Raw genomic sequence first — 14,623 nt, forward strand, 5'->3', positions numbered from 1 at the left:
TCATAAGAGCCAAATGCAACAATCTGGGCAGGTGAATTCACATTATTTGAAGGCTTGAAAAAATCTATTCACAAGAGCCCAAATCCCTCCCCCAGTAAAAACAAGAGAAAATTTGACGACCATCTCAAAGCTAAGAAAACTTCTCAAATTCAATAATCCTGTGCATTTTCTCCCCAAAAGCCAGTTAACTACTTAGGGGCCCAAAAAAAAGAATATTGCAGTGGGACCCCACAACAACGTCCTTTTATCTCAAACCATAGATTGTGTAATGACAATGCGCAATCTCTTCATTGCACAGAATCATGTAAAATTAACACCTGAAAATCAAGTAGAGCTCTAGCCAAACAGCAAACAATCACCATCGCCACGAAATTTCGTACTGCAAAAGATCAACCCCATTGGCCTTTAACAGCTTCTCTGTGACTCTTATAAACTCTTGTACCCACCACAATGTCCATTGGAGACTATGTATTACCTCAACTTACAGTCTCTCCTGACCTCAAACTATCTTCATTATTTTATCCCAGTGACTTCAAATATTTATCACTCTTTTAGCTGTTAGATCTAGAGGCCTTTGCTTATAATTATTATCAACAATTGTGTGACCCTGAACAAAAATCACTCACCCTGATAAGGGCACCTAATCAAAGAATCAAGCTGCCAAACAAAAATGAACCAGGATGGCGGTTTCCTCGGCTCCTTCAACTCGTAAAACCCTGCATGAAAGTCAATCAATAAGGGGAAAGCTAATAAAAAATTGCAGCTAATGTAGAAAATTGCTGTATGGTAAAATTGCAGCTTACCCTGTTTTCATCAGTATAAGCCTATAACCTTCCACCAGACAAGCCCAACTGCGACCCACAAAACGCAGTTGCATATTGCACACAAGAAGCCTGTCTTAAAAATCTCGGGCAGCTCGACGTATCCAGCTGCAGTCAAAAACATAATTAGTGAACAGAATTTTAATCTCAAAATAGCTCCATTGGATAGAAAGAAATTCATATACCTCCATAGTAAACAGCAGCCTGGCCACTGCTGTAGTGGGTAAGTGCACCAAACAAGTTCGTGTTGTAGGCCAAGGCTAGAGCTGCCAATACCCCTGGCACGCCAGCTGCAATATGCATGGCTAAAAATGCAGAATATAAAGCCCCAACATGGCCTGTCTGACTTGCAAAAAGATAATGAATTAGAAAGTATGATGCTTGAAGGATTCCTAGAGCTGCTGGCCAGCTTAGGGAGAGAGAAAACAAAGCCTTCGCAACCGAGTCTGACATCCACTGCACGATACCAAGACTCGTAAGCTGTCCCGCCATCCCTACCAGAACTGCAAACCAGGCCAGAGTGTCCCATGCTGACTTTTCACTCAAGCAATCATCCCAATCTAGAACACCCAGTACCAGTAGCACAGACAGGCCTAGCATGGCAGCAACAACGCTCGGAATACCTATTTTGTCTCTGCAATGAGCAAAAGGAAATCAACCACATTGCAGAAGGAAATCAACCATAGTCATGATCAGAGAACTGAAGTTAATGAGCTCAAGCATCACAGCCTTCAAGAGCTATCTTGCTTCTTTAACCTTAATCATAGGAGAATTCAAAACGTACCCACAAACCCAGAGGGCAACTGCAAGCAACATTGTCGCCATCATCACCCACTCATTCTTCGTCACCGGACCCATTGCTTGCAACTTCTTTTCTGCAATTGCAGGGGCATCTGGAGTATCCTTGATCTCTGGCGGAGAAAGTTTGTACAAGATCAGAGGTGTTGCGAGAAGTCCTGCAATTGCTGGTACACTAGCTGCTTTAAACCATGTAATCCATGGGTTTGACACGATCACTCCCAAACTCTCTGCTAGTTTCAGGCATAACAAATTCTGAGCTGCTGCAGTTAAGAACAGAGCACTCGAATTGCCTGCTGCCTGCAGTTGTCACAAAAACAAACATCAAGTTTATAACAAGACTTCTTTATACTTTTCAAGCATTAACTTTAAACATGAAAATATCCAATTGAACAGTCAGCAAGAGCCACAGGCATTCTGCCACAAACCAGTTGAATTAAGTTCCCTGTCTGCCTGGCTGCTGTGAACGAATTAACCCATGCATTTCTGGTCTCATTTACTTTTTGCAGTCACAAAAGTTAGCCGCGATCTATCTCCCAGATGGTTAGGGTGTTGAGAGTTTCACCTCCTGTCTGATGGTGTCCCTGGTATTTCTCAGGAGTAAATTAGGAAGTGGGGGTTGTTTTATGGCTGTGCCCGCCTGTGTGTGAGGCAAGGTGGTAAGGTACGTAGTGTTCGGTACGTACTATACGTAGTATTGAATGGTTTGAATTATTAGATACGTAAGTTTTGTATGTCTTCTTTTTTAAAGACTAAAATGTAGAATAGATTACATAAAACAACAACAATCTCACAAGGTGGTGACGTGGCGTGCCCAACTGGAAAGAACTGGCCGAAGAACTGAACCCTGAAAGTGTGGCTCAGGAGCCTAAACAAAAGGGGTTAGGTTACCTCTCAAATGTTACATTATACATATAACAACAACAAATGTCACAAGTTGGTGACATGGCATGCCCAACTGGAAAGAATTAGCTGAGAGGACAAGAAGAACTGAACCCAAAAAGTGGCCGAGGGCCAAGACCCAAAAACTCAAAAGCATGAAGGCTGACTCCAGATTTCCGTGATTTGCGTTGACATGCCACGTGGCACTGCTGTAAAGATTTTTGGCGCATGCTTTTGGTAGCAGATGCTTTTGGGCGGAAGAGCTTTTGGATCAAGTGCTTTTGGGCATCCCTTGTACGTTTATAAGTGCCTAGAGGGCCGCTCTTGAGAGAGTATTTGGACACGGAGTCTCGGAGACAGTTGGACCCTCAGGGCGTTGTACCTTTGCGAAGCAATAATAAAGAAACACCGAAAGGGACGCTTGTCTTTGGGGCCATTACATCTGGGAACGTGTTGACTCTCTCTCTCTCTCTCTCTCTCTCTCTCTCTCTCTCTCTCTCAAGTGTGGTAGATTGGTTATGCCATTTCCCTCTTGAATAACAGGTCTTGAGTTCAACTCCTTGTCGGCTAGATCTTTAAGGTATCTTGGGATAGTTTCCTACGACATTAAAACTCTCTTCTTCTTCTTCTTCTCTCTCTCTCTCTCTAACGTCTTTGGGATAGTTTCCTACGACGATAAAATACTCTTCTTCTTCTTCTCTCTCTCTCCCCCCCATGGATTTGGAATCTCTCTCACTATTTTTAGGGTTTCATCACCTCTTTTTTGCTGTCGAAAGGATTTCTCGCGTCGAAGAGCAAGCGGCTTCACAAGAAGTTACAATCCGAACTCTCCAAGGTGAACTTCTTGCAGCAAAAAGTGGGCGGCTCGAAGAAGGCGAAATTCATCCATCCATGATGGGAGAATTGAATACCATGAGAGAAGAAATACGGGTTATCAAGAAAGATGAGGAGAAGAAGTATGGGCCGCGATCATCTCCGCAACACAAAAGAAAGTAGAGGAGGCCGAAAAATGGATTGAGGTCGCCAAGAAAGGGAAAGGTAAGGAAGCTCCTTGTACACCCACTCTTATTAACATGACTGTCACAAAAATACGGAAGCATAAACTGACTTTTAATTGTACTTCAAATACTCAAGAGAATCAGAGAGGGAGAGAGAAAGCTTGACACTTCATTGGAGACGAGAAGATGGGCTGATTCCCCCCATAAAGAGATTATCTTTATTACTAAGGGAGAATCTTTACAAGCACAGGAATGGGACAATAACCCGTCCTCTATTCTTTCTTTTCTGCTTCTGACTGAGAGAACGCGAAAGCTACTCTCTGAATACTGAGAGGATTTTCCCTCTGCTATGAGATTTTGGGAAGCTCTCGAAAACGAGAGTATCTTCCACAAAACTCAACAAAAGCTCTAAAAAATGAGAGTCTACCTTCCGCTAACTGTGTCCCTTTATGCATAATCATTCTTGCAATAAAACAAGGAAGAAACACGCAAAATGCACGCACACATGCTTGCTACAATTTTCTGCACATAACCTGAAAATGTTACCTGAGCAGGTTCCAATGCCGAAATAGAGACCTTTTTCGCGATGGAATCGCACCAAACTTAGTGTACACGTAGTGTGGGTAGAGAAGAACTAGATTCTGAGAGTACTTTGCTGAAATTCACCCTAAAAGAGATTATTAAGGGCTAAAAACAGAGAATTTACAACCACCACACTCTACGGAGAGAGTGCCTGCTGCAACTTCTCGCCATGAATCTTCACCAAAAGCTTGCTATGGCTATGAGAACCCTTGTTCTAGACAATGGGAGCACGAGGCCACCACTTCTATCGCAAGGGGTTGCTCTCAAGCTTCCATGGAGGGCTCCAATGCTTTTCTACAACACCAATGTATTACAACTTGGGAGGAATCCGGTGGGTCACGCTTCATACATTACACCACCCACATTGCCCCCAACTACAAAACCACGTTCTTTGCTACAAGAGCAAACCGTACTCACCTCTGAAGAACTGTCTGAAACTGGGCAAGATTTAGACTTCTTTGCCTTTTTCTTGTTGTTATGCTTTTTACTTCGCTTTTTGCCTTTTCTGTCTTCTTCGCTCGAATCAGAAGAGCTAGAAGAACTCGAAGAAGAAAAAGAAGAAGAAGAACTAGGTAATCTTCAAACTGCACACGCTTCTTCTGCTTTTTAGCCGAGGCAAAAGTAGACTGACAACCCAAATAACCCAGGAAGTCAGTTCCTTTCTTCTGCTTTTTGTCGTGCGTTTCTCCTTTGTTCTGCACGTCAAAAAGCTGAGAAATCCGTGCATCAACCACCTCTTCTAATTCCTGCTCAGTAAACATCCTTAGGGTAGGAGGTTTCTTGAGTACTGGTTTGGGGGGTGGTTCAGTGGTCTGCTGCCACTGTGCATACACCTGGTCAAAGGAGGTTTGAGTCATAAATTTTGCAAATTTCGGGTCCTTCGCAAAATTTAGCATCATCTTTCCTGCGTCGTCGATTAGTCGTCGACGCTCCATCTCTTCAAGCTCCGCCGGAGTAGGCCGAGGCGGGCCAAGTCGAGAATCTACCACGACACCACAAGTAATCACTTCAAAACAGTTCACAGTTCACGATTGATTCGACGCTGGCCCGGCGGAGTTCCGTGCCCAAAGATATTGGCCCCAAAGACCCTTTCGGTATTTCTTTTTGTATTAATCTGCAACTCAAAGTACAAGTGAGTAGCCTTGGACTCACTCTCAGACTCTGCATCCAGATGCTCTGAGAAGTGAGAGCCCAAAGTACCAAAAAATAGGTTTACAAGGGATGCTAAAAGCAGAGCCCAAAAGCTGAAAATCAAAAGCTTTTAACATAAAGCACTTCCAATGTTTTCCTCACAAGCCATTAGGGGAATTAAAATAAAGCAAAAGCTTTCTCTCTCTCTTGCAACTTGCGTGGCCAAAAGCAAAGCAAAAACTGCCGCCTGCTATTTTCCTGCTACCGCAATTTCCGCCGCAAAACACGGGCGTCCATACAGCCTGCCATGTGTCAGCCCAACCGACAGCCAGCCACGTCAGCATGCTCAACCGTGTCATCATTTCTGCAATCCTTGCCAGAGGGTGTGTGTGTGTGTACTCGACAGCCATGTCACCGAGTTGTGACAGAGTGCGCGTGTGCGGAAGCGTGAGAGAGAGAGAGAGAGAGAGAGAGAGAGAGAGAGAGAGAGAGAGAACACAACACCAAAACCCTAGAGTAGGGAAGAGGGGGCGATCAGCCCCCCATGACTACCAGAGTAGAAGACCCGTATAATGATCAGATGACGATGAAATGTGTACCCCCTTGGCCCCATATATATGAGTGCCCAAGGTGGACGCCCAAGTCAAGTGGGCGGCCGACCCCAAACTCCAGCAGCCGGACAAGACACAACCTATGCTATGGGTGGCCAGCTCGCAGACACTAGCCGTACAAGGAAGTGTCCTAGACCTGTGTGAAGCAACAGAGTAGTGTAAATCTAACAAAGGAGAACTGAATGAGATTCTAGTGCATTAAGATTTCTATCTAGATGGGATGACTGGATATTGTTGTGAGTGCATCAAGAGTTTCGGAAGGATGAGATGGTTACATAGTGATCTAGGTGCATCAAGTGTTCTGGACGGGATGAGATCGCTAGATTGAATGATTGAAACACAGTGTTGAGTGTGAACTGAGTGTATAATTTTGTGAATTGCATGCTATGTGGATATATTGTCTTGTGGGGATGGTCATGGACATGGTTTGCTTGACTGAATGTGCCACATCCTCGGGTCCCCTGTTTCTATGCCTACTGGTCCAAAAGCCTGTGAAAATGAGCTCATCCACGTAGAAAATCACGATCGCAACCAAAGACCCTTAAGAGAACATAACAATTGGAATCTGATGAGGTACGCCTTAACCCCAGCTTCACGAGAAATTGGTCAAGTGTAAGGTACATTGAAGAAGCCCAAGATCAGTCATCTCGAAACGAGTCTCCATAGCTTTCATGATCAACTTGATCCTACTGCTCCAAGAGCCTGTGAAAATAAGATCGTCCACATAGAAAATCACGATCGCAACCAAAGAGCCATCAAAGACAACATAACAGTTGGAATATGATGAGGTACGCCTTAACACCAGCCTCACGAGAAACTGGTCAAGTGTAAGGTACCACTGTTGTCCAGCCTGCTTCAGTCCATACAACGCTTTACACAACTGATAGACCCAATCCTCCTTGCCTAGTATACGAAACCCAAGAGGTTGCTCCACATAAACTTCTTTACCCAAATCTCCATTCCAAAACGCACTTTTGACATCCATCTGGAAGATAGATCAACCAAAGTTGGCTGCGAGAGCAAACACTATGCATATGGTAGTCATGCGAGCGGTGGGAGCAAAGGTCTCGTCAAAGTCCAAGCCTGGACGTTGTGTGAAACCCCGAGCAACAAGTCTCGCCTTGTGTTTGTCGAGGGAACCATTGGCCTTGTACTTTGTCTTGAAAATCCATTTCGTAGAAACCACCTTCCGCTTGTTGGGCCTGAGAACCAAAGTCCAGGTTTTATTCCGCTCGATTCTCTGCTTGGCACGATTCCAACAATCATGCTAGGGTGTTTCCTCCACCGAGAAAGGCTCAATCGGTGAAGCCTGAATCTAAGATATGAGTGCAAAGTTCGCGAACTCTGCACCATCATAAGCTTGACTGTCCTTGAGGAGTGTAGAACGTCGAGGCTGTCCAGGGTCTTGCGAGTTTGGTAACTTCGTGACTCCAGAGGAAGAAACCGTAGAGTAAAGCGAACCAGGAACTAACTTCTCCTTGCGAGGTGAGACCACCTCCACCCAAGGAGAACCGTCATCCACATCAGAATCGGAATCTAACATGGCAAAATCTGGTGAAGTAATTGGCTGAGGTGTAGAGGGAACAGGAACAGGAACATGAACAGGGATAGGATCAGGTGTAGGAGGTGGACGAGGAAGAGGTAGGGAAGGTATAGGTTTGGATGTTGCCCCCTTTGCAAGTGTGCTGAAGAGCTCCATGAAAGTCACATCACGGCTAACTGTGGTGGTCTTGGCGTCAGGATCGTAAAGCCGGTATCCGTCAGACTCTCGTGAATAGCCCAAGAAGATGAGCTTCTTCGCCTTGAAGTCTAACTTCTGTTGCTTCTCCTTTGGCACATGGACAAAGGCCGAACACCCAAAAACTCGAAAGTCTGAGACCGAGGGCTTGCGCCCTTAGTAAGCCTGATAAGGAGTCATGTCTTGTAAAGCATGGGTAGGAGAATGGTTCTGGATGTAAACCGCAGTGTTGCACGCCTCTACCCAGTAAACTAGGGGCAAAGAAGCATGAGCAAGCATCGCACGAGCCATCTCCATGATAGTCCGATTTTTCCGCTCAACAACTCAGTTCTGGGAAAGAGTGTAAGGAGTAGTCAGCTGGCGCTGGATGCCAGCTGACTTGCACCACTGTGCAAAGTCCTTCGAGGTGAACTCACCCCCTCTGTATGAGCAAATACATTTGACGTGCAAGTCCTTCTCCTTTTCAACCATCGTCTTCCTATTTCGAACGAAATTGAAAGCCTCCGACTTGAGCTTTAGGAACCAAGCCCTAGTGTACCTGCTCAAATCATCCACAAGCACAAGCAAAAACTGTGAGCCGGAAAATGAATGAGTGCTCATCGGGCCACATAGATCAATATGAACCAGTGCAAGTGGTACGAAGCTTTGTTGGATGCCTGCTTCGAAAAGGCAACCCTGTGTTGCTTGCCCGTCTGGCAAGTCTCGCATACGCTTGATGAGGAGCGTATCGCCGGTAAACCCTCCACCATAGAGGTCTAAAAGCGCGAAGCAGAGGGTACCGGTAGGTGCGCGTCGCGATGTAGTGTAGGATTGGGGCAAGAAGCAGGAGGCGGAGTGCAGCAGAGAGGAAGCGCTAGGGATCAAAGCAGAGAGAGAGAAGGCACGCTCGTTTCTGAGGAAATCCACAATAATGGTTTTTGTGGCCATCCCACTTTTATTATAAGTAACTTTAAAAAATGTGTCCAGGTTCAACGTGAACCTGGACACATTGAACCTGGACAAAGTATAAAAATGTACAATAAGAGGTCATTTAAGGCCTTTAACCCAACAACCTCCCACTTAAAGGCATAAATGACGCCTTTAAGTTAACCAACTCCCACCAGCTGTATGCAATGCTCATGTTGAGCCTTAGCAAGACTCTTGGTAGTCAAGGTAACTAGACCATCCTCCAATACCTGACGTATGAAGTGTACCGCACATTTATGTGTTTGGTACACGCATGAAACATGGCATTTTTGGCTAAGTAGACAGCACTCTGGCATCACAACCCAACGCGAGTGTATGAGCAGGCATGCCAAGTTCTTTTGCAAGTCTGCCCAACCAAATGGCCTCCTTTGAAGCCTCTGTGGCTGAAATGTATTCAGCCTCAATAGTACTCAATGCCACAATTTTCTGCAACCTAGAACACCAAGAGATTGCACCACCAGCAATAGCAAATACATATCCACTGGTAGATTTCTTGGTATCCATGTCACCTGCCATGTCTGCATCACAATATCCCTGCAACTTAAAGTAACTTTTGCCATAACAAATACACTTTGATTGTGTACCTTTCAAATATCTCAGAATGCATTTGACAGCTTCCCAATGCGCTTTGCCAAGATTCGACATGTATCGACTAACAACTCCACTGCATAAGCAATGTCGGGACGAGTGGCAACCATAGCATACATAAGAGAACCACAAGCTGACGCATAAGGGATTCCCTTCATTGCTTCCAATGCCACCTCATCCTTTGGGCAATCTGCTTTGCTAAGCTTAGTATATGGAGGTAAAGGTACTCCAAGAGGCTTAGCATCAGCCATATTAAATTTGTCAAGTACTTTTTTGCAATGTACCTTTCTTGAGATAAAAACAGCAATTTCAGCTTTCTATCTCTTTTAATACGCATGTCCAAAATATGCTCTGCATCACCCAAATCTTTCATAGCAACTGCTGAATTTAGCTTACGTTTCACAAGATCAAGATTAGTCTTATGTTTCCCGGCAAGCAGCATGTCATCAACATAGAGAACAAGTATGATGAGACTACCATCTTCATCCCTTTTCGTATACAAACAATGATCTGCATAGCTGCGTTTAAAGCCTAGAGACAGCATAAAAGTGTCAAACTTCTTATACCACTGCCGTGATGATTGTCTCAAACCATACAGAGCCCTTTTGAGTTTGCATACTAGTTCCTCACGTGTAGGAACTACAAAACCCTCAGGTTGTTTCATGTATATGTCCTCTTCAATGTCACCATGCAAAAACGTTGTCTTTACATCCATTTGATTCAATTCCAAATCAAGCACCACAACAAGAGCAAAAAGGACATGTAAAGTCGTAAGCTTTACAACAGGGGAAAAGATTCTTGAAAATCAATTCCTTCTTTCTGTGCATATCCTTTTGCAACCAATCTTGCCTTGTACTTGGGTTTTTCATCCACAATCTTAATCTTGTACACCCATTTGTTAGGAAGAGCCTTTCTCCCTTTAGGCAATGGCACAAGATCCCAAGTGGCACAAGATCCCAAGTATCATTTGCATACAAGGATTTCATTTCCTCTTGCATTGCACGCTCCCACTTACTGCTTGACTCACATGATTTGGCCTCTTTATATGTAAGAGGTTCACCCTCATCTATCAACATTACATAATCCAAAGAGAGGTTAAATCTCTGCGGTTGCCGTCTTAAACGAGTTGACATGCGTACCCAATGATCTACATTCTCAAGCAACGGTTCTACATCATAAGGCAACTCATGCTACTGAAAATCATTTTTAGCCAAACCAGGTGGCTGTCCATCCTCATTAGGAGCATCAATATCATGTACTACCTCTTTTGGCTCAAGGTTAACCGGCTGATTATCAATTTTCAGCTTGCGGTAATGCATCATGAGGCTCTTTTTCAACATCAATGGGTGGCACGGAAGGCTGAAATCTGACTATTTTCTTGTCAGCATCAGATTTTGTAGCATTCTTAAGCAATTTTGCCTCATTGAACACTACATCTCGGCTGCGTATTACCTTTCTAAACTATGGTAACCACACCCTATAGCCCATTTCACCTTCTTCCCCATAACCTAGAAAGACTCCTTTAATGGACTTCATATCAAGCTTTGTTCTCAAGTCATTACGTACATGAACAAAAGCTTTGTAGCCAAATACACTCAAATGATCATAAGAGGCAGGTTTGCCAGACCAAACCTCCTCTGGAATGTCATTTTTCAGTGTACTATTAGGAGAGCGATTGCAAATATGAACTGCAGTTTTCAATGCCTCCCCCCAAAACTCTTGGGAAAGATTAGCGATGGATAGCATGCAACGCACTCTCTCATATAAAGTACGATTATACCTCTCAGCCACACCATTAGAAGACGGATTATAAGAGGTTGTCAACTCCCTTTTAATCCCATTTTCATCACAAAAACGCTGAAATTCAACAGATACATACTCTCCTCCATTATCAGATCTGAGACATTTAATCTTAGTACTCTTTTGCGTAGAGACAAAAGCATGAAACTTCTTAAAAGCATTAAAAGTCTCACTTTTACTTTTCAACAAATGCACCCATTCTTTCCTAGTACAATCATCAATGACTGTAGCAAAATAAAATGCACCACCAAAAGACTTAACAGACAAAGTGCATACATCGGAGTGAATAAGATCAAGAGGATTAGCTTTGCGAGAGACACCAGAGCAATAACCAGATTTCTTTTGCTTTCCATAAAGACAATCATTACAAAAATCCAAGTTTTTGCCTTTTACATCAACCCTCTTCAAAGAGGAAAGCACATCAATACCACCCTTTTCGCTCATATGGCCAAGTCTCTTATGCCATAATTCAGTGTGTGAAGCAACCTTAGCAACAGAAAGAAACTTGCCAGGCGAAGCTTTGCATCGAAGATAGTACAAAGTATCTCTTCTAGACCCTTTTGCAACAAGCATAGAGCCCTTAAGCAACTTCCATGAACCCCCAGCAAAAATGGTCGTATAACCATGTGCATCCAATTGGCCAACGAATAGCATACTTTTCTTAATACCTGGTACAGACCTGACATCATTCAACACAAGCTCTTGACCATTGTTAAGAGCCAAACGCATAGTAACCATTCCCTCAATATTGCAAGCAAAATTATCACCAAGGTACATCTTGCCATAATTGCTTGCAGTATATGTAGCAAAACACTCAAAAGATGGGAGTCACATGGAATGAAGCACCAGAATCCACCATCCAAGACTGAGATAGACCATCATTAGCAATAAGCAATGCATCAATGACATCTTTCTTCAAGATAAGAATGTCTTCTGCATTAGCTATCACCAAATCTGAGGGGCATGAAGCCGCAACCAAAATTTCCTCAACGTCTGACAACTCCTCAATGACCACAGTAGAGGATACATTTGCATTCTCAGTATCCCTGGAGAAATCACCTACTGATTTTTCCCCTTTCTTCTCATCTTTCTTCTTCTTATCTTGCTTTTCCTTCTTTCTTTCCTGCTCTTTCTTGAAATACCTGTAATCGGGTTTCTTGTGACCCTTTCTGCCACATTGATAACAAGTGACATCCTTATCCTTTGTCTTGCTCTTCTATTTTGAGTCCTGTTGCCAGCATTACGCCTTTGATTTCTACCTCTTGCATTGTAAGCAGAACTGCCACCTTCCCCACTAGACTTACATCTAATCTCTTCATCAAGAATAGACCCTCTCACACCGTCATACGTGAGGGTGGGACAGTTGCTCAAGGAAACAACCAAGGTTTCCAAGTATCTAGCAATGTCATAAGCAAGAAAATAGCTTTCAACTTATCATCAAATTGTTGAAGCTCACTGTCCTGTAAAACTGACTCAACACACCTATAAAAGCACTCAAATGCTCAGAGCTGACTTCGAGTCATCAAGCTACATATTCACCAACTTTCGTATCAAATGCACTTGGTTCACACGCGTGGTGTTTTCATAATTGGACTTTAGCTTTTGGTATATTGCATAAGCAGAGTCCAAACGCTTGATGTTCGTCAAAATGTCATCATTGATAGCCATTTTGATGTAGGCCATAGCCTTCTTATTCAACCTGGCCCACTCTTCGTCAGACAAACCTTGCGGCTTATTCTCTTCCAATGCATCTTCACAATCCTTTAAGAAAAGGATACCTTCCATGCGTTCTTGCCAGAGGTCGAAGCCTTGACCATCAAACCATTTGATTTCCATCAAACTTTTAGTGTCAGATGCGGAAGAGGAAGAAGCCATTTTAATTCAACCACAAGTGTGTATACAAGAGAGATGCAATAGGCTGAAAATTTTAGTAAATAGGAGCAACCACAAGACTTTGCATACGATAGACCACAATTTCTTTACATGAAACTGTCCAAATCTGAAATTTCAGCTGAAAAGTGCAATTTCAAGCACCTGTACTCAGCTTTTCACTCAATTTGTCGCGACAAACATCAATACATGTGATCCGACAACTTTGGTACACCTCTATATTGCTGTTTTGACCTGTAATTTTGATGAAAGTGAAATTGATTGCGGGAGAGCAATTTAAACTCACTGTCCAACAGACTGCGCATAGCTGTTTTGAAACCCTAGAGCTCTGATACCAATTGAAAGTGCGAAGCAAAGGGTACCGGTAGGTGCGCGTCGCGATGTAGTGCAGGATTGGGACAAGAAGCAAGAGGCGGAGTGCAGCAGAGAGGAAGCGCTAGGGATTGAAGCAGAGAGAGAGAGAAGGCACGCTCGTTTTTGGGGAAACCCACAATAATGGTTTTTGTGGCTATCCCACTTTTATTATAAGTGACTTTAAAATGTGTCCAGGTTCACATTGTATAAAAATGTACAATAAGAGGTCATCTAGGGCCTTTAACCCAACAAGGTCCTAGCAACTTGTTGAAGCTGCTGATAACATAGATGTCCAAATCGTGCATACCATAGAGAAGAAGACTCTGTGATCCTAGACAGAAGAGCAGTGAGGCGGTATAGGGAACCATCGCGCTCACCGCGTGCAAGGATAGTACCTTTCGTAGAATCAAAAATGGTGACTGTGCCACTCCCAGAGTGTGTGTCAGCTCCCTGAGAGTCCAAACTCGACACAGAGAGGAGGTTGAAGGCCATGTCCGGAACGTAAAGCGCCTCCACTACACTGAACTTCGGGTCTGAGGTGGAACGAAAGAGGGAAATCTGGCATGTGCCAGACACTAGAATCTCATGGTTGTCATCCATAGTGACGGTGCCCACGAGTCTCCCTGAGAGAGCTAAACCATGACTGTTGGGAAGTCATATGAGTGGTGGCTCCACTGTCAACAACCCAAGTACCTACTACGATGTAGCAAGAGCGTGGTCCGTCGTCGCGACAAGAGCGGTCCCCACCGTCTCATGAGAGGCTACAACTGCAATCGAGGCTGTCTGTTTCTCCCTGTTGGCCTTGTCTTGCTTCTTCGTTTTGCATTCTGATTCTCTGTGCCCTTTTTTGTGGCAATGGTAACATTCGTTGTTCTTGTTCTTCTTCTTCTTACCTTTATCTTTCTTGTTGCCTCCTTGAGCTATCAAAGCTCCTTCTGCATCAACAGCACCTCCGGCTCGGAATGGAGAGTGTCCCTCAATCTGTCTAAGGGAAGGGACAATCTCGTCCCAAGTGGAAAAAGAGGTACGTCCAGATGTGAGCAAACTTTGAAAATAGGGATCAAAGCGTGGGGGAAGCGTGATGTCGCCTTCGGCAGAGACAAGGTCGTCCCAGAGTTCCCGCATGCGGCGGGTCAACCCATCAAGTGAGTTGAAATCCTTGAACTGGAGGTTGTACAACTCCCGTTCAAGCATAATCTGTCTGGCAAACGAGGTCTCCTCAAACTGGTCAAGAATCCGTCTCCACAATGGATGTGCATGCTCCTCTTTGAAAACTTTCTTCGTGATGCGGTCCAGGAGGTTCATCATAAGAAAGGTGAACACTCATATGTCCCGATCCACCCGCTCGTCAATATGGGCCTGAGTGGCGGTGGGAAGGGAAGGCTGAGTAGCCGAATAGGTGAAATCATTCAACCATTCCCAGAGTCGATGGTAGGCAATAATTGTGCGGACTCGTGTCCTCTA

The 14,623-nt window shown here is 44.1% G+C and overlaps 1 protein-coding gene across 1 annotated transcript in view; it reads right to left on the reverse strand.

Annotated features, from left to right (window-relative positions):
* Positions 1 to 347: 347 nt before the first annotated feature.
* Positions 348 to 14,623, reverse strand: part of LOC147462593 (dicarboxylate transporter 2.1, chloroplastic-like) — a 36,100-nt gene continuing 21,824 nt past the window's right edge. The window contains exons 2-5 of the mRNA XM_086484421.1: positions 1,606 to 1,919; positions 1,007 to 1,455; positions 804 to 929; positions 348 to 716 (exon numbers count right to left, since the gene is read on the reverse strand). Coding sequence (XP_086340547.1) covers positions 814 to 929; positions 1,007 to 1,455; positions 1,606 to 1,919 — 879 coding nt within the window. The 3' untranslated portion in view covers positions 348 to 716; positions 804 to 813. The remainder of the gene's footprint in view (positions 717 to 803; positions 930 to 1,006; positions 1,456 to 1,605; positions 1,920 to 14,623) is intronic.

The sequence above is a fragment of the Adiantum capillus-veneris genome, chromosome 2, assembly GCF_014529385.1.
Source record: "Adiantum capillus-veneris isolate H3 chromosome 2, ASM1452938v2, whole genome shotgun sequence".
NCBI classification, from domain to species: Eukaryota; Viridiplantae; Streptophyta; class Polypodiopsida; order Polypodiales; family Pteridaceae; genus Adiantum; species Adiantum capillus-veneris.